This window comes from Heloderma suspectum, chromosome 7 (assembly GCF_057233095.1).
Source record: "Heloderma suspectum isolate Gila_16-S chromosome 7, 16-S_ref, whole genome shotgun sequence".
NCBI lineage: Eukaryota > Metazoa > Chordata > Lepidosauria > Squamata > Helodermatidae > Heloderma > Heloderma suspectum.
This window is the reverse complement of record NC_139464.1, coordinates 50,710,778-50,734,271: the sequence shown is the minus strand read 5'-3', so window position 1 is coordinate 50,734,271 and position 23,494 is coordinate 50,710,778. Positions and strand designations below refer to the sequence as shown.

The 23,494-nt window shown below is 40.0% G+C and overlaps 1 protein-coding gene across 1 annotated transcript in view; it reads left to right on the top strand.

Annotated features, from left to right (window-relative positions):
• The first annotated feature begins 4,744 nt into the window (after positions 1 to 4,744).
• The window catches only part of SLC17A8 (solute carrier family 17 member 8), a 36,205-nt gene continuing 17,455 nt past the window's right edge, over positions 4,745 to 23,494 (top strand). The window contains exons 1-4 of the mRNA XM_084811893.1: positions 4,745 to 4,845; positions 14,138 to 14,387; positions 16,462 to 16,580; positions 20,550 to 20,664. Coding sequence (XP_084668019.1) covers positions 4,745 to 4,845; positions 14,138 to 14,387; positions 16,462 to 16,580; positions 20,550 to 20,664 — 585 coding nt within the window. The remainder of the gene's footprint in view (positions 4,846 to 14,137; positions 14,388 to 16,461; positions 16,581 to 20,549; positions 20,665 to 23,494) is intronic.

The window sequence follows — 23,494 nt, the reverse complement described above, 5'->3', positions numbered from 1 at the left end:
GGCAGCTTTTATGTTTAGACTGTAAGGCATTCAAAGTCTTGTGTGTAAAGTGGTGGTATTACTCTAGCATTGCTATGATTCGTGATTGGCAGAACTGTTGGAGCATGAAATTCTATTTTGGTTTATTGGACTTTGCTGCTCTTCAAAACAAATCTATTCTTTATAATAACTTTTAAAATTGGTAATACTTAAAAATATGTAAAATGTACAGTGATGGTTACAAGAAATTCTTACCACTTTGTACTGTGAATGAACAACTGTGTAGTTTTCAATCCCTGAATGATGTTGCTTTAATGAAATAAATATTGTTTTTCATATTTTCAGCTTTTCAGATGAGAATGGACTATCTTCCAACTTTTAAAACTTCAGTGCTTTCCATAATTGGCAATGAAGGAGTGAAAGTTGTAAATAATGCTTCATCAATACCTGTTAGTGAGTAAAAAAGAAACAGGTCTTGTCCATTCAGACATTGGCTCTTGGTGTTGCCTACTAATTATGGTATGCATAAAAGTTCATAAGGCTGGTCCACTAATCAGAGGAATGTTGTTACTCATAGAAAATAAAATAATGTAAATGACGGAAAATGGACCTAAGGTAGGTGACGTTTGTAGATTTAGCCCTCTAGTGATACTCAGTGATCCTGCCTGCAGTTCTGCCAGGACCAATTACGATTTACTCTTTAAAATAGAGTAAACCTTTTGCTCTACTCTCAGGATTTTTCAATGAACACCTTCACGTGGGATGACTACCCTAGTTCTAGGTTGGAAACTGGCAGAAAGTGGTGTGTGTTTACATGGTTAATGCAATATGTTGGAATAAAATTAATTTCAGTACTTTGAAATGAGGATGTATGTTTGTATTAACCTGAAAATACAACAAAAAATCTACATTTGAACATATGCCTAATGAATCTGAAAAACAATAAAACAGACATGGCCAAAATATTTTAAAATAAAATGGAATAAAATTACCATAAGATGTCACCGTAGTATAAGAATTGAGTGAGGATCTAGTATGTAATGTAATATGCATCTTCATCATACCAAATGTACTTCAGCTGAATGTACTTTCATGACAGATTTTAACATCCAGACTTCATTAATGTAGAGCATAATCCATCTAGGAATTTTTGAGCCCCCATGAAAATGAATTTAAAGTTGTGATAATGATGAAATTACTTATCACAACTTCAGATTTATTTTCAAGGAGGCTCAGTGTACACATTATGCTTAAGTTTCATTAATACATGGAGTATGTTTCATGTAATAGAACTTGCCACTAAGTAAATGCATGTGCAAGTTTCATAAAAGCAATTGCTGAAGGGAAATTTTCAGTCAATTGTGATCCTCATACACGTCTACATTTCATGTGTTTGTTTAATGTGTGTTTGGAATTAATGGGCTTGCTGTTCAAAAAGTATGGAAGTAGGAAAATTAGGAGCAATTTTTAAAAATCAGTTTTAATACAATTGCTTTATGTATCTTACTGACAGCCCAGTTTTTCATCTTTGCAGTATAACTTACAGTGCTTCTAAATTTAATAGCAATTGGTCATAAGATGATAAACTTTACCCTAGTAAAGTCCTGGAGGACAGTAAACATTGAATTGTACAAAAGATATTTGTACTGTATGAGGTACATGAAACAGTCTAAAAATAACTCTTTTGTTTGTGTATATCAGTTTGGTATATCAGAGCTGAAAGGTTGCAAATTAAAACAAGTCCAGAATTATTGATTATTGATCTAGGTCAGAATGCCACTAATGCAAAGTGAAGCAAGTTTTAGAGACTGCTCCAGCAATTATCTATGATGACACTGATGTTGGATTCATGGCTTTGGAGACCTGTCTAAAACGAGCACCATCAAAAAAGGTAGTGATTAAATATCTTATATACTGAGAATAATATCCCTTGCCTTCCTTTTGGAGGGAACAGTCCTCCTTTTATTATTCATGCGATGTATTAAATAAAATGAGGACATTACACCATGAGAGAGCAGACCTGGCTAGGTTAAAACATCTTTTCCAGAAAGAAGTGACTTGATACTGAGCTTTAGGTTATAAGGTTAAAAGTTTATTTGAAAATATACTGAAGCTGTTAACCAAAACTGCTTCAGGTCAAAGAAAAGAATGTAATAGGATCCTAGAAAAATGTTACATTTGAATCGTGAGTCTGTCTTAATTTGCTGCACGCAGGGAGTTTTTATTTGCCAGAGCTTTAAAAAATATAACTCTTCCCCTATATGCTGAAATAGTAGAAATGGAAGCTGAATTGGGTCAAGGTGGAGGTACTGTTATCTGCCTTGATAAATGGTGTTCAACTTGTTCTAGAGGGGATTGCACATGCGCGCGCACACACACACACACACACACCACCAGCACCACCAAAAGGACCAGATTTGTAGTCTGAAGGTGGTCACTGAATCACCCTTTTGGAGGCATGGCTCCCCATATATTGAATTTGTTGAGCTTACCACAGCCTTCCTCAACCTGGTGCCCTCCAAATGTGTTACACTACAACTCCCAGCATTCTCTAGCCAGCATGTGGATATAATTCTTAGCAACTGAATGCGTGGACCTGCCAATTGCATTTCTTACATGGCTACCAAGTCTACCCCATCTTGAAGGCTGCGGTAGGCAGAACTACAGAACATCCTGACCATCTCTAGGTGTGCAAGTTAAGAGACAAGGGATATAGAATTTGTTTACAAGTTGAAACCCATAAATGTTGACGATTTGGAGGGAAACAGGGAGCAACACTGATTATCAGTATGCTGTGATCCCTATTTATTTGATGTATAGCCTATCCCAACCCAAATATTTAGGACCACATGTATCTATTACTCCCTCTCCTGTGCTAAAAATAAACTTCCATAAAAATGGCTTAGTTTTAGAGCAGCCTTCCCCAAACTGATGCCCTCCAGAAGTTTTGGATTTCAGTACCCATCAGTCCCAGGCAGCATGGCCAATGGCCAGGGATGCTCATAGTTGTAGTCCAAAAGGTCTGGAGCATGCCAGGTTGGGGGAAGGCTGCTTTAGAGCATGCCCAGTGTGTCCAGTGGATTATTTCACAGTTCAGGGGCAACCACCAAGAATATTACCATTCCTGAATCCTACATTTGCCCTTAAAATTCCTTTCCTTGGGCCTGTGAAATTGGTTGTCTACTAAATGTAGGTCGTCCCCTCAGGGAAGCATGGACAGGTTTCATGTACTTTAAAGGGGCTGGTGGAGCACAGTGACAAATGGATGGGTGGAAGTTGCTAAGCCACTACATGCCACCACCTTTTCAGGCTTCCCTGTCCTCAGCCAGTTGTGTAGCAGCAGCTGCTGCTCTCAGCTTCAGCTTATCAGTCCTGTCTGTGTTTGTCCTGGTTGTGCCCTCATTTCCTCCTTTTTAATCACCTATATATAATATGCTTCAAATGGGCATATTCAGCACACTAATGGATAGATTCTAGAACCATGGGCCTGTATTTGCCCTTGAGAGAGAACACTTGGGCTCTGGTGGGCTAGTGGTGCAACTTTTGACCACCTGTATTTTTCCTACACTTCTATAGGAGGTGCAGTTTCATTGAGACTAGAACCAAATTGGTGACTCTAGTAAATAACTTAACATTAAAGCTCCACACACAACCTGCCAAGTTCAGAAATGGGACAAGGTCTAGGTTTGTCTGGGTTGGATCAAGATTTCTGTGCATACAACTGGGCTGGCGGAAGCAGATGTTCTTACTGCAGCCCCTCCAGCCCCTGCAAAATGCTAGCCAGATGGTCAGGTGACCTTACCGAATGGAGTAGGCTGTGCCTCTACCCGATTTTCAGGGAGTCTCCCTCTATCCTAGGTCCCCTGGCCTACTCCTTTCAGCAAAGTCCCCCAACCTTCTATATAGTATTTTAAGGGCACTAGAGGAGCTGCTGTGGGGAACAGAGGGTGGGGGAAGTCTGCTTCCACCAGCCCAGCTGCATGTGCCTAAATCTGGAACTAACCCCAGTATCTCCCTTCCTAAAAAAAAAATTTATTTAAAAAACCACCAATATGACTTAATTTGCATCCAATGTTATTGACTACTCATACAGCAACACTTTAAAGCCATTCTGCTTCTGCGTTGTGGAAGCGCTAATGATGTTAATCATAAATGTTGAATAGGTTTAATAGATTCATGCTTAGGGTGAATACATTTCCAAGAGGCCAGGGGTGTCTTGTTGTGTGGGGCCCATAGGAAGACAGAGAGTAAACTATAAGCCGTGTCCAGTGACGGGAGAGAGGGTTTATAAATGTTTAATAAAGTTTGCTGTGGATGAGATCCTATTAATAAGCTTGAGTGGCCAGAGAGACAGGTATTGTGTTCGTTACTATAGCATCACCTAGCACGGGATATGTGTGTGAGAGAGACGGTGGAAGAAAGCAGGGAAAGAGGAAGAGCAAGTTATAGTGTGCTTTAGTTGGATGCACAGGCTGAAGCACCAGGTCCAACGTTACCTACCTCCAGGTGTAGTCCTTTGTGTTAAGCTCTTCCTTTGAAGATTACCAGCCATGGAACAACAATAGATGCAAAACAAAGCTGCAGCAATTCTTCTTGAACTATTGGCAGTTATTGAGAGACTCCATTGAAATTTTCTAATCACCATCGCAGGAGAAAGAAAAAAGAAAAGAAACGGCATTGAGGGAGACTACTATAGTCTGGGAAAAACTGATGATGACAGCAAGCAAATGTTATATTAACAGATTTATTTAAAAAGGAAGACAAGATGCCTTTTGAGGTGTTTAATTCATTAAGGGAGAGATTTTTAAAGCCTGGGAAAGAAGAGGTGAAGAATACTGTTAGCGACTCATTGGGACACTTTCAAAGGTAATAGTCCAATGTAAACTTCCAAGATGGATTAGAATCAAAGAATGTTTAGAGCTATATTTGGAAAGAAAAGATGTAAGGGCAAGTGGATATAAGCAGCATGTGCAGGGAGCTGTACTCCAGTAACAAAGCAGCAGCATTTTAAAAACCCTGTAAAACGTGTGCTACTAAACTGGGGAATAATTGTGAAATAGGCCACAATTCTAAACATGTTTAATATTCTTGATAAAATTTAGTCATAATTGATTTAGGACTAAATATTATCTCAGGAAAAGTACTATAGACTTGAAACATGTAAGATTTTGATGTGATTTATATACCGTTTTGGGAATAATAGTGATTATGTAAGGCATAGCTCAAAAAATTTTTATATGTAGTTTTAAACCACAATCAGCTGGAATTGCAAATTAATTTCACTTACAGTGGAATGGACCTTAATAGGATTTGCACTTTGATCCTCAATTCATTCAGCAGGATAATTCAACTTTAGTGGATCTTAATTCAGCACAAGTGTGCTTAGTATTGTAACCTGTATCAGTTTAAAAACAAGCCTTGGCTGATGTCTTTGTGTATCACATATTAAAAAGGAATAACCATTTAACATTTCTTACAAGAAGAACCTTGTGTATGAGTGGACAAAATACTGCACAATATTCATCTTAAATTTGAAATCCACCAGATTCCAGAGGGGTTGCTGTGTTAGCCTGTTGCAGCAAAAACAAAGAGTCTTGTGGCTCCATAAAGACTAGGAAATACCGTTAATATTTATGGGAGCTTAATAATATATTGTGAATAGGCAGTAAAATACTGTTTAGCAGCCCGATTACAATGTTTGATTATCATCTTTTAGTGTCATTTATTTTCACATTCAGCACAATTATATGTGCTATAATAAGACACGATTCCCTTTATTCATGCCATTTATATGCCACCCTATAACATGAAGTTCTCTGCGTGGCTTACACAATTTTACAAAAGCACTAACATGATATATACAGTATACTATTATAATCCATTTAGACTGCAAAGCTATGCACGCTTACCTGGAAGTAAGCACCATAGAAGACCATAGGACTTATTTCTGAGTAACCATGCATAGGATTGTGTTGCTTCTATCTCCGAAGTTGTTTATACATTCTAAATGCACAGAAACAATGCTTGTAGTTTTCTGTATTGTTCTGGGTAACAAGCTCGGCACATGCATATTTTCCTGCCGCTACTAATAAACTATTTAACAAACGCCAAAAAACATATAATAGAAACTGTTTTTTTGGTTTTTTTTAATTCTGATATAGGGAAGGCTATAAACAAAGAACGCTTTCAAATAACACTGATGCTTTGATTTGGTTAAGGGGTAGTCTTTAAAAGTAAACCTGTCACTATTGATAGTTTAAGGCATTAAGATTTTCTGTTAAGTGAAGGACTGAGTTTCTAGGATTATGAACATTTCCTAGTTTTTCTTGGTAAATGTAATTTACTAATTATTCAAGGAAATTAGGAAGACCTTTGGTAATTGGTGAAATGCACTTTGTGATTCTTCATACTTCTACAGACCTCCCAAGTTACCAAGCATTACTAGTTCATATCTAGAGTTGCTGAGTTTGACATTTACTGTGACACATAAATGATGATACATCCATGAATGATTAATCGTGCTATCCCCAGAAGGTAGATTAAATAGGGCAGACCTTGGGCATTTTGGCATCTTGCCGAAATATTAAAATGGTGCTCATCTCAGTGAATAATTCTTTGCCTTGATGGTCTAAAGTCACCCACTGTATGATTTTCTAACTTCTGCTCCATTTCTAGTCAGCTAGGAAACCTTGCTGGGTCTCTTTCTGTATCCCTTGTGCTAATGAAATACATCTCCTCCATGCACCTTGAGTCCTAGTAGATTGCTGCTGCTTGTTCATCTTGATGTTGCAACTCTGAACATCTGGCTCAGGCCCTCTAACTGCTTCTGCCTCTATCATTGTTGTCTGTAGTATTGAAGCCACATCTTGGGTTTGTCTCTGAGTAGTAAAAGTACAAGCATCACAGCAGCTCTAGGAAAGGAAACTCTCTCCCTCCTGCTGCAAAACAACATCCCCATAAAGTGCAGCTCTAGGTAGCCACCTATGCTAAGGCCAGCTCTGCATAAAACATTTAGGGCAGTATCCAGCAGGGCGCTGTGCCCATGCAAATTCCATTGCACCCATGCCATTTCCGTTCTGCAAACACGATCCACCACTTGCACAAAGGAGATTTAGCACTTTCAAGAGCAAACATTCATTTCTGGAATGGGGCAGGTCAGCGGAGCTTACATAAGGGGACTCCGCCGGCCTGCCCCAATCCAGAAATGAGCATTTCTGCTTGTTTCGGGGCTTCCTATAGGAAGTGTTAAATCTCCATTGCGTAAGTGGTGGGTCCCACTTGCTCAATGGAATCAGAGGGAGGGGTTGCTTGTGCAATGGATTTGGTGGGAGGGGCCGCATGTGCAACATCCTGGCTGGATACTGCCCATAGTTTGAGGTGAATAGTAATGAAGTACATTGTGCTTACTGGTTGACAACTGTGCATTTAATATTTTTTAATTGTTTGAAAATGCACTGTATTTTAAAAATGCATTAAAATTCATATAACTAAATTTCAATGCAAATGTCATGTAATGACTAGAATTTAGGGCCTTGGGAAGCTGCCTTATACTGATTCGGACTGTTAGTCTATCTAGCCCAGTATTGTTGACACGGGTCCAGTTCTCATGACTGCGGCTGGGAAAATAAGCCACCATGTCTTATTTTCCCCACTGCATGTGCCAGTCAGATCAGCATCATTACCCTCAGCAGCTCAACTTGTTCTGTTGTGTGAACCTGGCAAGGATGGCGTGTTGCTGTGGCTAACAAGCCACCCAGAATCCATGGGCTGTTGTAGGGTTCTGGTGTGGTTTGTTAACCACAGCAACATGCCACCCTTGCCAGGTTCGTACAACACAACAAGCTGTGCTGCTGAGGGAAATTATGCTAATCCCCACAGCACATAGCCAGCACACACAGGGTAGTTAACAAGCCACTATGGCTTATTAACCACCCTGAGGTCGTGCAAACCAGGTCACTGACTGGCAGCAGCTCTCCAAGGTTTCAGGCAGTAATTTTTCCAGCCCTACCAGGAGATGCTGGGAACTGAACCAGGGACCTTCCACATGCAAAGCAGGTTCTCTACCACTGAGCCATGGCCCCTCCTTAAGAACATGCTTTAGATTTGAGATAGGAGTACTAATTAAATTAGACATAAAACACAGGGATGCCTTTTTCTTTTCTTTTTTGCTGAAATATGCAATAGATTCCATGCTCCTTGGATTAGGGATCAGTCTTTTTTTTCCCCTTCTGTTTTTATTTAAACTGCAGAGATGGTCCTATATAAATAATATGATATAACCACATCTTAAATAAGTAAAGCCAACTACTGATAAGTTTTCTTAATTTCAATTTTTAAAAAAGACATTGAGGGAGGTGTTTTCACCAAGAATGAAAACACCTCCCTCAAGAATTATGGATTGTTAACCATCAGCAGGCGTTTACTCTTTAAAGGGTTTTATCATTTGTGTGTATCAAAACAATATCATGATGCTTTGAAATTATGCAAAATCTGGTTCAAAGCCTTTCCCAAACTACTCTTAGGCTCTCCTTATTTCTTCCTTAACTACTGCATACTGCTAAACAGTAATTAATTAATTTTTGTGAACCGCCCAGAGAGCTTTGGCTATTGGGCCGTATAGAATAAATAAATAAATAAATAAATAAATAAAATAGTTGATTTCCACTATACGTCAATGCCCTACTTCTCTCTGCTCATACTTGTCTTGATGAATGTTGACTGTCAAACTTTTGGCTGGAGGAAGAAGTGTGTGTGTGTGTGTGTGTGTGTGTGTGTATGTATGTGTGTGTGTTAAAGCAGGGGTGAGGAATCTCAGGCCTAGAGACCAAATCCAGCCTTCCAGGGATTCTAATCCAGCCCCCTGGAGTTCCCCAGTTGGCCATGCCCCCTTCCCCTGCGCCCAACCACCATAGTTTTGGTGGTCCCTTGGCTTTGGTGCAGTATTTTCCCCATTTTATAAGACTGAAATGCCTCTCCTAAGGCTTAGTTACTGGCAGTAAGAACTTTATGTGACAATATGGTGGCATCTGCAGCAGCGGGGTGTGGGGAGGTTGCCCACCACTGCTTTCCTCTTGCCCCCTTTGCCTTTGGCCCTGCCTACCACTGGAAGGCAGCCCTCCAGAGCGTCTCTGAAACTGAATTTGGCCTTAGGCTGAAAGAGGTTCCCCACCCATGTTTTAAAGGGTGTGATATAAATGTTAAGGATAAGCAATGTGCTATGCCATGTTTTTTGTATAAATTTTGTTTGCCTCGCAAGGCCATAGACACTTCTAGGACCTTGAGAGGGGTATCTGACAGCGCAGGCTTTGCACTCCCCATTGCAGCCACCATGAAAGGAACTGCAACGTCTCCTTTCTGAGGTTGCAGTAGTGACCTTGGATGACCTCACAGAGGTCACAAAGGGGGGTGTTGTGGTGGGTGATAAGGGAGAGGAGAGGCCAGGGTCCTATCTAAAAAGACACAACACACAAGGAAAAAGAGGGAAGGGGGGGCAGAAACGAAGTAGTCTTTCAGCAGGCCCGGTGGAATGGCCCTGCTTCCCGTCTCATCTCCCTCTGTTACAGTCTGCTGGGGGTGAGAGTTGAAGGAAGAAGAGGCGCTTCCACGGGTTTGGTCTTTCAGAAGGGCTGGCAGAATGGCCCTCCTTTTCATATTTACCGTATTTTCCGGCGTATAAGATGACTTTTTAACCCAGGAAAATCTTCTCAAAAGTCAGGGGTCGTCTTATACGCTGGGTGTCGTCTTATAGGGCGGGTGCTGAAACTACCGAGCCGGACTGGAGAATCTGCGGTCGCCACATATGGTGGGGGGAGCTCAAAAACGGCCGCGGCCGCATCCCCGCCGTATGCAGCGACCGTATGAAAGCAGCAAGGGCGGCGCTGTACAAGTATGGTAGAAGAAAATCCACTCACCAGGATTCATGGAAAGAAGTGACTTAACGCGGTCCCGATGACAAGGTGAGGGGGCGCCTCACCGGGAAGTTGTAAGTGAAGGGCGGAGCAAGCTGCAGGCGTCCGGGACGCCCGGGGTATGGAAAAAAGAAGCGTGATAGTCTTGGAGACAGGGAGGGCTGGGCAGGCAGGGAGAGCTGACCAATCCAAGCAGGCTTTGTATACAACAACCAGCCAATCGCCAGTAAGGTACATCGCTTGCCGTGATATTTTAACTGTAAAAGTTGGGGGTCGTCTTATACGCCCAGTCGTCTTATATGCTGGAAAATACGGTATATAATATGATCATACTGTAGCATGTTCAAGTTATATAAATAATGTTGAAATACTGAAAACATATAAGTGAAACAGTTTCTACCAGTGAACCTATTCCTGGATGTCAAGGAGAGGGACGTGGTCCTTTGAGGTAGGACCTTGTGAATTGTTAATCTAACTTGGCATCATTTCTGCAAGTCTATAGTTCTGACTTCCTGAATCCACTCAAACTGAACATAGCTTCCAATTGCAGCCATGGTAACATCTCAGCAAAGGCATGTCTAACTGAGGAGTCAAAAAATGAAGTATGGGGCCAGTATAGCAAGCTAATAATTCTTTGTTGTTGTTGTTCTGAGAGTTAGTAGGGCAGAAGAATGTGTTAATTTTAACCTAGAGTTACAGAAGGCTCAGGGGTAGCCCAGATGGCAACTTGAATATTCCTGTTAGTTCTTTTCACAGACTTTTTGCTAGTGTTCACAGAATTAATTAAGAAGAGGCAATTATTCAAGGGAAGAAAAAGAAAAATGTATTTGAACAGATAAATGGATTAGACCCTAATTAGGGCTAGCCACGTATGGCTAAGAGCACTGACAGATGTTCAGGCATTGCTATGCCAGGGAAACTTTCCTGCTGATATATGATGCCATGTGCATTTTCCATAAATGTCTACCCACCTGTATAAAACTGTAGTTGTAATGCTGTCCCATATGTTCTTTTAAAACAATCCCTTTGGATGTAAAGCAGACCAAGGCTTGGTCACTGATAGTAGGATCTAAACAGAGACATGTCAAAAGATTAGACATTCTTCAGCAATAAAAATTTAGTGCAATGAATGTGCAGCACTACATTGTTGGATGTTTCTATTTTTCTTAATGACTACCTTGGGGTTTTGTTTTGAATTGTTTTTTGCTGCTTTTAATACTTCTTGTTAGATTTGTTTTTAACTTGTTGTTGGCCTCATTGAGCTCTTCAAAGGAAAATACAAATGGTTTATAGAAATACATGAAGTCCTGGCTTTAACCGAGTCTGGATTTTGGTCACTGGTCATAGATTCAGAGTGATGGAAGGCGCTCTATAGATTTATTAATTTTATTTCATTTCTATACTGCCCAATAGCCAAAGCTCTTTGGTAGATCATCTGGTACATTCCTTTTCCCTAAAATCAGATAATCTGTATCTAAAACATCCATCACAATCTGTTCTTGAAAACCTCCACAGCCCTTATTCCAAATTTAACCCACCCAAACTTCCTCTAGTTTAGGCCAGTGGTCTCCTAAGCGGGGTACATGCACCCTAGGGGGTGCGCAAGACAATCTATTAGGGTGCGCAAACTGCCCGATAGTTGAGCAGCTTCATGCTGCCCCAACAAGCTGCCATTGTGTGCAATGATGGTGGCCGCAGAGGCAGCAGGATGCGATGGGAGCCAAGAGGGAAGCTCCATAGCATTTCTCTCTTGGCTCCAGTCCTAGCCTGCCTCTGCCACAGCCAAGAGCAACTGCGCCAGTCTCCGCCAGGCATGACAGAGGAAGGCGCAGTTACTTGCTTGGCCGTGGCACTGGAGCAGCTGCCATCCTGCAGAAGGAGAGCAAATTTGATCCAAATTTGCTGACCTTTTCTGTGATGACAAGCGGCTGTCAGCAGTATGCTACCTAGCAGATCTTTTTGAAAAAATAAACACAATCTGTCCTTCAAGGTAAAGGTAAAGGACATTTTAACAAAGAGTGACAAAGTTAACTGCTTTTCGAAAGAAACTCATGCTATGGAGAGAGCATTTTGAAAATGGGTGTTTGGAAATGTTTCCATCATGTGATTTTGTTGCTGAAAAAAATGTAAATGTGCCACCTATAAAAGCTCTCACTTTTAAAAGCACACTTAAAAAACATGGAAACAGAATTTTCTAATCTGTTTAAAAATCTTCCAGATGAAGAGTTTCAGTGGGTTTTGAACCCATTTGTTGAAAATATAAACATGTAACACCTTCTGATTAGTTTGCAAGAACAACTGATTGACATCAGGGAAGATGTAAGTTTACTAGCTGGATTTCAACAAAAACCTTTGCATAATTGGTGGATAGGATTGAAAAATGAGTATCAATTATTAGTAAGCACAGCCAATGATGCACTTCTTCCACTTGGACCTACGCACCTTTGTGAGGTGTTTTTTTCAGCTATGACAGCCATTAAAACCAAGTATCGAAATAAACTGAACTTAGAACCAGACCTTTGAATCAGTGTATCACAAATGTTAAACCAAGATTTTCAAAAATAATGAGGCATCTTCAATCACATTGTTCTCACTAAAAAGTATTATTCCTAATTTTTTTTAGTGAGAGCAAAAAGGCTTTTGATACCATTAATAAATAAAATAAATTATTTAACAATATTGTTTATTTCATCTTTATCTCATCCTTTTTTAATTTCTATTTTTGTGTATATTTTATAACGTACATAATATATTAATGCAGTAGTACGAGTATATAATTTATAAATAAATATACATATATTGGAGGTGCATGCTCAAAATTTTATACTGATGGGGGGTGATCAAAAAAAGTTTGGAGACCATTGGTTTAGGCCAGGTCTCCCAACTTCATCCTCATCAGTTAGGGTGAACAGTTGTTCCCACACTTCTTTTTAGCATCCTTTTTAATTTTTTGAAAACTGCAGGATGTCCCCCTTATTTCAGTCTTCTCTGGCCTAAGCGTGCCTAGTTCCTTCAGCATCTCCTTAGGGTGCAGTCCTATGCATATTTAGACAGAAAAGCATCCTATAACGCCCAGGCTTCCCCAGCAAGCATGGGATTGGGCCGTTACAAAATTTACCTTCTAAACCATTGGTGAGGGATCTGTGGTCCTCCAGAGTTGTTGGACTGCAACTCCCATCATTCCTGACCATTGGCCATGTTGGCTGGGGCTGATAGGCATTGGAGTTCAACAGCATCTGGAGGTTTCCCACCTCTGTTCTAAATCTTTAATTATCCTTGTACTTTTCTTCAGAAACATTTCTCCACTTCCTCATACTAGTTTAACTATCATGACTTTCCCCAAAGAATTATTGGAACTGTAGCTTGGTAAAAAAGCTGTGAATGATATTTTCAACATAGTAACAAAACCACATTTTTCTGGCTTCCCAGGGGCATGAGAATGACAATTAAACCAGAAAAAAGTCTGTAGTGTCAATCTGCCCTGAGACTTTAACTTCTCTACGGGTTTTAAGGTGACCAGGGTTTAGCCCCATAATGTAATTTTTCAGTGCAAGTGCTCAGTCTTGAAATTTGTTCTATAATGAATGGCAGAATGCCTTTCTCTTTTCTTTAGCACCATTGTAACTGCAGTAAATTCTCACACATTTAGTCACTGTGAGCTGGTGTGTGTGTGTGTGCATGTGTGTGTGTAGAAGTAGTTTCCAGGTCACAGGATGTGACATCCTGGAATTGGCCATTTTACATGGTACTAACAGAAAACAGGGCTGGCACATCTCATTTCAGAAATTTAACCCTACAGTACAAGAGACTGAAGCCATGTTTAGGGTGGCCATTTACACAATGCCAAAAATGAGGCCAAAAGGGGACACCAATTTGCATAAGAATTACATATGCTAATTTATATGTATAGATGCAAATTTAGAAATAGTTACTGTAATTTAAATAGAAAAAAACATATCTTGCCGTAGCAGGGAAGTAACCAGGTGACCTGTGTGCCTGCTCAGTTTCTGTCCAGGCGCTAACTGTTGATGGGCAACTTCAAGGCTTTCCCTTCTTCTCGTTCTTTATCTTTAAATTGGACTTGAACTGGACAACTCTTCAAGTAGAGCATACCTTCAAACAGAGTACAATTTACCAGGAACAATGGTCATGGGAATGAAACTGTAGTAGCTAACCAGTGTGTTATTCAAGTACATATCAGCAACTTCTTCTAAAGAACATCTTTCCCCCCTTATTTTACATGGCTTCAGAAAAATTGATGGAAGCAACCTAGAAGAAGATAACATTGAACTGAATGAAGAAGGAAGACCTGTGCAAAGAGCAAACAAACCTCCTTTATTTGATTGCTATTGCTGTGGCCTACCTAAACGCTACATCATTGCTATAATGAGTGGCCTGGGGTTTTGCATTTCTTTTGGAATTAGATGCAATCTTGGGGTTGCCATAGTGGAAATGGTTAACAACAACACAATCTATGTCAATGGAAAACCAGAGATTGAGGTAAGTACGGGCATATATTACTTGGCAGAGAGAGAAATAACACCCTGTTTGGGCCAAGGTTTTATAAGAAGTCTATAGAATAATTTGGATGTGAAAATGTGTTTTCTTTAATGACGGTAGATAATTTTTGCAGCTTTTCCTAATAAACATCAGCACTATCATAGCAAAATTCTTACATTTTGGAGCTTTCATTCAGATAGTATAATGTAGTCTGGAAAAACTGTAGGGGTGTATACAAATTAGGTGTACAAACTCTAAGGGTAGAATCCTTTACATGTTTAGACAGAAAAAAGTCCTAAAATTCCCAGCATTCCCCACCCAGCCATGCTGGGTGTTATAGGACTTTTTTCTGACTAAACATGCATAGGATTACATCCAAAGAGTTCTAAGGTGACAGTACTTTATAATGTCATATCATCAGCCCACCTAGGCCAATACTATCTATTCTGGCTAGCAACAGCTCTCCAAGGTCTTGGGCAGGGAGAGGTTATGCACAAGTGTACTATCTGGGATCTTTTGTATTCAGAGTATGTGTTCTACCACTGAGCTATGGCCACTCCCTTTGTTATTAATTTGTTGCTACCCATGCCTTGGACAAATGTAGCAAAATTATAAGCTAAGTCAAGGGTGATCATCCTAGTGTCCTCCAGATGTTTCGGAGCACAACTTACTGTAAACCACCTTGAGTATTTTTATTAAAGGCATCTAAGAAATCATCATCATCATAGTCAACAACAACAATATCAATTCCAATCATTGCTAGCGAGCATAACTAATGGTCAGGAATTATGAGAGTTGTGGTCCAAAACATCTGGAGGATACCAGGTGCCTATCCTTGAGCTCAGTGGTAACTATTGAGTTATCATTGTGAATTACCTCCAATCCTGATTCTGGCAATATTGTAGTTGTATTCATTATATTTCTGTCCTGCCTTTTTTCTAAGGAGCTCAAGGTGGCATACATGGTTCTCCATCCCTGTTTTACACACATTTTATCATCACAACAACCCTGTGAGGTAGGTTAGGCTGAGAGGTGGTAATTGGCCCAAGGTCACCCACTGAGCTTCATGCTTGAGTGGGGATTTGAACCCAACTCTCCCCATGTTCTACTCTAACACTCCAACCACTACACCACACTATGGAAAACTGGGCCTGCAACCCAAGGCACACTTCAGAGTAAGTGCCATTGAACACAGTGAGGCCTACTTCTGAAAAAAGATTCCTCGATTGTACAGTACATCAGCCTTTCTCAACCTGGTGTGCTCCAGACAACTCCCCTCAGTCCCAGGCCCAGCATGGTCAGGAATGGTGGGAGTTGTAGACCAAAACATCTGGGGGGGGGCACTTGGTTGGGGAAGGCTGATATAGATCAACCATTAGCATGGGTGCAGTGAAAACATATGCCAGGGGTGGGGAACCTGTGGCCCTCCAAAGTTTGTTGGACTACAACTTCTATCATCCCTGACTGGGCCTAATAAGAACTGAAGTCCAACAACATCTGAAGGGGTACAGGTTCCCCACCCTTGCCATGCATTTTGCCAGAGTTGTGGAACAAGCAAGCCACTTTAAACCAGCTTGTCTATTAAGGTGGGTGATCAGCTGCTGTAAAAGCTTTCAAAATATCTCCAGCTGCTTTTCTCTTTCCTGTTTCCAGTCTATGATTGTAGCCCTTGAGTATTTCAGTTGATGTCCCTCAAGTAATCAAAAGCAAATCCTGTTGAATGGGACTTGTGTTGTGCATTAAGGTGAGGGCAATGGTCGCTCTTTAGCTGATCCAGAAGGGATCTGCTAAATCCAGAAGGGAATTACATAGTAATCCTTAATTAAGAATATTTGATTTAATTTAGATGCACCTCAGCTAACTGATGAAAAGGCAATTGCAAAGTGTCCTAGGGTCTCATCAGATAAGTTTGTTTTCATAGCTTTTGGGAAATCAAAATTCTACAACATTTAGTTCAGTTGTATCTGCGCTATTCAGGATTTTGCAACTGCATTGTTGCAACTGGGCAACAAAACGTATCTTGCAAACATAAGGTGCTAACTACATGTTACCATAAATGCTGTTTTATTTGTAGAAAGCACAATTCAGCTGGGATCCAGAAACAGTAGGACTCATTCATGGCTCGTTTTTCTGGGGTTATATTGTTACACAAATTCCAGGAGGCTTCATTGCAAATAAACTAGCAGCTAACAGGTAAGAGAAGCAAATATGATATAATAAAGCAGTCAGAATAATGTCCTATATTACCTAATATTGTACTTATCAAAACTGGTAGTTCTAGAACACCATAGCTCTAGCAGCTTATTACTGCTCTGTGGGCTTAAATAGCCCACGATGAGCCTGCCGTGTTGTGTGAACCAAGTCAGTTAGTATGATGACACCCTTCGGGACATTAATAAGCAGTAGTAATACTAGTTACTATTTAATGATTGTGTCTAATGTGAAGGTATGCCTCTGAACATAAGAAGAGCCATGCTGGAGTCATCTAGTCCAGCATTCTGTTCACACAGTGGCCAACCAGCTGCCTGTGGGAAACCCACAAATAGGACATGAGTGCAACTGCAGCCTGCTGCTTATTAACCTATTGAAACGAAAGGCGTTTCAGTTGCTCAGATCACCAGAGAACATAATCCTGGTAAGGTCTGTTGAGAGGCACACAGTGATCCATCCTCCTATTGGTAATGTCAAAACACAAAAAGACAAGCTCATCCATAGAGCGAATTAAGGAACCGTGTTTGTGTTGGGATATTTTTGAGGTATAGCTGAGCTGAAACACTACTCAAATTCCCATTCATAAATGTGGCCTGTCCATCAGCCAGTTTGGCTTATTGCTCAGGGCAGCAGCTATATCCAGCAAGATTGAAATAATGATGGTTGAAATATCTTGTGGCCATTGGCAGTGGCTGGTATTGTGTTGGATCACCTATGGCTATGCTATAGGATCGATCAATCCCAGGTCACTCAGGTTCCCAAGTTTATAGTGCTTTTGCTTCTTCTGGTAGGTAAACAGCTGTGGATTTTTGAACATGTTAAGGAGCACTTTTCAACAACTCTGTCTGGTGTGAAAAGTCTCAACTTTTCTTTCACATTTACATCTGGTGATAATTATTTTATACTTTCATAACCTTGAAACTTGACTTACTCTAAGGCTCCCTGTGTAGGATTGCCTCTAGCAATTATTAAGAGGCTGCAGTAAGTACAGAATATGGATTCTGCTGCTACTACTTCACATACAAGCTGTTTCTCAAAGCACCACTAAAGCTGTTTCTACATGAGGCATTTATCTTGTGCTCATGATTGATCACTCACAGAAGTTTGCAGGTCCTATACATGATGTTGTTGTCTTCCAGGGCACCTCCCACTCTTTGCAACCTTTATTGCGTTGTTGTTTTTTTTATGGTGACAGAAGTCCAGCATTTTTTCTCCCTCTGCTATGAACTTCAGTAAATCTATGGTGTACTGATGAAATGGTGCTTTATCACAGCAATATCGCAGAGCCATCTAGTGGCTTTATAATTAAATGTATAGAACTTGTCCAGAAAGGAAAAAAAAAAGGAGAAAACTACATGGAAAGGTGCCGATTGTAATCCCACAAGGAATCTGGAAGCAGAAGCCCTGGTAAAGTTGCAGGATTTTAGCTTTATGTAGGGAAGCCCTAAGACACTAAAATAACCTGCCTCTGTGTTAAAAGACTTTTGTTCTCTTATGGCAACTGCAAAAAAGTTAACTGTTTGAAATAGGAATTTATGATGTGGTTAATGGCCTATTATTTGGTAGTAAAAGGACGGGGACTATGACACATGTGAATATTGTCTTTCAAAAACAGGGTACGATTGATTAAAGTCATACATAATTGAAGAATTGATTTCATGCTGGCAGGTGCCCATCAATCATGAATAATGAGGGGAAAAAACACCATATGAACAAATTAAAAATTGTGAGCTGTTTTTAGGGTGCTTCCACATACAACTCGACTCCTACGTGGAAGGCATTCTGAAAACTCCATGAGGATTGCTATGTGTAACAGCCATACGTTCACATGTTTTTTTTTTTACTGCATGTACATTTACGATGTATCATGCATGTATTAGGAAACTATGGCAAAATAAGAGTTAAGTCCAAGATAACTGCAAGTTATCCATATTAACCATCTTGAATAGAAAATTAGCCCCATTTGCTGCCTTTTTTCACATGGTGCAACCACATAGATTAATTTCGTCATCCTAAAAGCTCTCTGTTCAGTAAGTGTTGAGAAGAACATGGATGTTGAAACCTCTTCTGTCTCTGAGCTATTGCAATCTTATTTGCAATCATAAATAAATAATTTTACAATATTGTCTAACTGTATTTGGTGCAGAATTGCTTTTGAAAATAGAAAGAACATCAGTGTGGCTTGCTGACTCCTCAGATTACTAAAGCACATGCTCAGTTCCCTATGGATTCAGAAGGATTTTGTGATAAGATGGCATTTTTACATTCATTTTAGGACAACAGGAAGCAACCTTATATCAGGTCAGACTGTTTGAACATCTAGGCCAGTATTAGTATTGTGACTGAGAGTGGCTCTTTGTGGTTTAGGCAGAGGCCTTTTCCACCACCTGATCCTTCTAATTGGAGATGCCAAGGATTTAAAAACATGGACCTTCTGCGCGCAAACAATGTGCTCTACCATTCAGCTATAGTGGCCAACCATGTACAGTACATACAGTCTTTTAGATTGTTCAACATTTTCAGGTTCTTGAGCATGATGACTTAATTTTGAAGTTTGCAGGGACAAGATACACATGTATATTCAACATGAGTTGGCGGCAAACATTTATTTACCCTTGGGGTCCAGATCAGTGCAGGAAATGTTTTACTGAAATGCAAGCCAAGTAACTCTGATGTGTGTGTCTGCTTGAACATTTAGCAAATTCATCCAGAATCAGCATTTGAGAACATCCAGTCTAAAAGAGGAGAAACTTTCCAACAAGCATATTTAAACATAATTAAAATATTACTCAATACTTTATTACAAACCAATGACAATTTATGGCCAGGGTCTTCACCCAGAGGCATTAAAGAATGGTGTAATTCCTTTACCTTCAGTTTCTTGAATGACATTGTCTAACTATACAAGGTCTTCTCATATTTTACTTGCCTCTTTATTAGATTATCAACAAGTGTCTATAATCTACAGAAATATAGCAGATTATATGAAATACCAATACAAATCAAAAACATGCTACATTTGTTTATATATTTTATACTAAAGTTTACAATAATGTTGTTAGTTTTCTTCCTTCATGTATTTAGAGGAATCTCTGTTAACTTTGTCATCTCAGCAATTTTCCAAATGTGTACCTACCATTTCCAGGTTGTAAGGTTTTTCAGCAGTTTCCAGATTTAGATGCAACCAGGAATTTTGCTGCCCATAACAAATTTAAGGTTAAAGCTTGCTGTTCTTTGATTGCAGAATGCCAATATATCTGAACAAGATGTTTATAGGACCAAAAGAGATAGTATAGCTTGTAATTAATTGTATTGCATATACAATTTTTTTCTTCTCAAAATGGCAGGACCAAACATGCATAACAAAAAGGCCATTGAGTTACCACCATGTCAACAACTATCATGGCTGCCATTATATATTTCCTTAAAGCAGTTTGGGGTGAGGTACCAAATATATATTACTTTATAATGATTTTCTTGAAGATGTATGCATAGTGACACAGCTGGACCTGATTTAAATATCTGGGTCCACATATCTTCAGTTACTACCAGTTGTTTTCTTCCACTTCTTTTTTATACGTTCCTTGCTAAGTATTGGACAGAGCAATCATATATACCCATTATTCCAGGGATTTCCCCCCCCCTCCGCACATTTCCCTAAAAGTGTGCATTGTCACGCTCTAGTTTATGGAGGAAAAGTGTGCATTTCAGTATGTACTTTCAAAAAATACATTCTGAAATTAGCACTTTTCCTGTTCCAATGACCCCCCTCCATATTGTTATAAAAAATTAGAGCAGGGTGGATTGAGTATTAAGGTGAAATTCAGAAGACCTCTACAAGCTCAAGCCTTGCTGATTTTCCCATCCCTGAGCTGCTCAATATATACCATCATCCATATATAAAATAATAGTAAACAAATTGTTGTGCTCTCTCCCTCACTCTCCCTGCAGGGTATTTGGAGCAGCTATTTTCCTAACTTCCACACTAAACATGTTCATTCCTGCAGCCGCCAGGGTACATTATGGCTGTGTTATGTTTGTAAGAATTTTGCAAGGCCTCGTGGAGGTAGGCATCCAGTGTATTTGTTTTTTATACTTGTTATTAGCTCAAGCTTTAATTATTTGAATGCAAACAATATGCATGCTGGAATGAAATATTGCACATCAGTCCAGCATAAGTAATTTTATCTCTTTTGTTAATACTCTGGTTTCCCAACAGTCAGCCATTAATTAATTCAAAGTACTTGGATGTAGCTAATTTAGGCTGGCCCACTTGATTGTTTTTGAAGAAGAGTTTGTTTATTACTTATTTATGTATTTATTGCACAAATTTGTATACCGCTTTCCAATAAAATTATAAAAGTGATTAACATAATATAACAATACAATAAAATAATCAGTGCTCAGCAATATGATTGTAGTTTATACTGGCTGGGTCACACCTCAGGGAAAGCCTGTATAAAGAGTTGCGACAGTTTTACAGCACAATCCTTTACATGTTTACTCAGAAGTAAGTCCTATTAAGCTTAATAGGGCTTATTCCTTGTATGTTTAGGATTGCATCCTTAGTCCTTGATGTCACAAGTTCTTATATCACAAGTTGTCTTGGAAAAGGTAGAAAGTAAGCTATTTCATGGCACTCAATATTACCACAAGGGGGCACTATTTCAAGGTCCTGTCAGTTGCCAGAATACTGAGGGGAGATTGATTTTGTGGTGACACCTACCACTCAAAAATAGTTATATGGCAGCTTAACTGGCTTATGAATGTTTCCTGTTTACCTTTAAGTGTGAAATACATTTTTGTAATAAAACGGCATTTTTGGTGACTATGACAGAAGGTGTCACAGGTGTGAACATAAATGGGACACATAGTTATGGACCTGCTTAACAGTTTAGTATAGAAAAAAGTAGACGTGGCATGCAGTCCTAAGCATGTGTATTCAGAAGAAAAGCTTATTGAGTTCAATGAGATTTATTCCCTACCAAACATGTTCTCTTCATGGATCACTGCCTTGTTGTGGTGAAGGGGCTTGCGTAAATCAGTGAAGCCATAAGCTATGCCGTGCAGGGCCACCCAAGACGGACAGGTCATGGCAGAGAGTTCTGACAAAATGTGGTCCACAGGAGAAGGAAATGGCAACCCACTCCAGTATTCTTGCCAAGAAAACCCCATGGAACATATCACAAGGCTAAAAGATGTGAGGCCGGAAGATGAGCCCCTCAGGTCGGAAGGTGTCCAATATACTACTGGGGAAGAGCAGAGGGAATTTCCAAGTAGTGCCAGAAAGAGTGAAGCGGCTGGGCCAAAGCCGAAAGGACACTCAGCTGTGGATGTGTCTGGTGGTGAAAAGAAAATCCGATGCTGTAAAGAACAATATTGTTTAGGAACCTGGAATGTAAGATCAATGAATCAAGGTAAGCTGGAGGTGGTCAAACATGAGATGGCAAGATTGAACATGGACATCTTGGGAATCAGCGAACTAAAATGGACAAGCATGGGCGAATTTAATTCAGGTGACCATTATATCTACGACTGTGGGCAAGAATCCCTTAGAAGAAATGGAGTAGCACTCATAGTCAACAAAAGGGTGGGAAAAGTAGTACTGGGGTACAATCTCAAAAAACGATAGAATGATCTCAGTATGAATCCAAGGCAAACCATTCAACATCACAGTAATTCAAGTCTATGCCCCAACCACTGAGGCCGAAGAAGCTGAGGTTGATCGGTTCTGTGAAGACCTACAACACCTTCTAGAAGTAACACCAAAAAAAGATGTCCTCTTCATTATAGGGGATTGGAAGGATAAAGTAGGAAGTCAAGAAATAACTGGGATAACAGGCAAGCATGGCCTTGGTGTACAAAATGAAGCAGGACAAAGGCTAATAGAGTTTTGCCAAGAGAACACGCTGATCATAGCAAACACTCTTTTCCAACAGCACAAGAGGCTACTCTACACATGGATATCACCACATGCTCAATATTGAAATCAGATTGATTATGTACTTTGCAGCCAAAGATGGAGAAGCTCTATACAATCAGCAAAAACAAGACCTGGAGCTGACTGTGGCTCAGATCATGAGCTTCTTATTGCAAAATTTCGGCTTAAATTGAAGAATGTAGGGAAAACCACTAAACCATTCAGGTATGACTTAAATCATATCCCTTATGAATACACAGTGGAGGTGAGGAATAGATTTAAGGGATTAGACCTGATACACAGAGTGCCTGAGGAACTATGGACGGAGGTCCGTAACAATGTTTAGGAGACTGCATATTGTCACCCTGCTTATTTAATTTATATGCAGAGTACATAATGAGAAACGCCGGGTTGGATGAATCACAGGTCGGAATTAAGATTGCTGGGAGAACTATCAACAACCTCAGATATGCAGACGATACCACTCTAATGGCAGAAAGCGAAGAGGATCTAAAGAGCCTCTTGTTGAGGGTGAAAGTGGAGAGTGCAAAAGCTGGTTTGAAACTCAACATTAAAAAAACTAAGATCATGGCATCTGGTCCCATCACTTCCTGGCATATAGAAGGGGAAGAAATGGAAGCAGTGACAGATTTTACTTTCTTGGGCTCCAAGATCACTGCAGACAGTGACTGTAGCCATGAAATTAAAAGACGCTTGCTCCTTGGGAGGAAAGCTATGGCAAACCTAGACAGCATAGTAAGAAGCAGAGACATCACCTTGCTGACAAAGATTTGTATCATCAAAGCTATGGTTTTCCCAGTAGCAATGTATGGCTGTGAGAGCTGGACTATAAGGAAGGCCGAGCGCCGAAGAATGGATGCCTTCGAACTGTGGTGCTGGAGAAGACTCTTACAAGTCCCCTGGACTGCAAGGAGGTCAAATCAGTCCATCCTAAAGGAAATCAACCCTGAGTGCT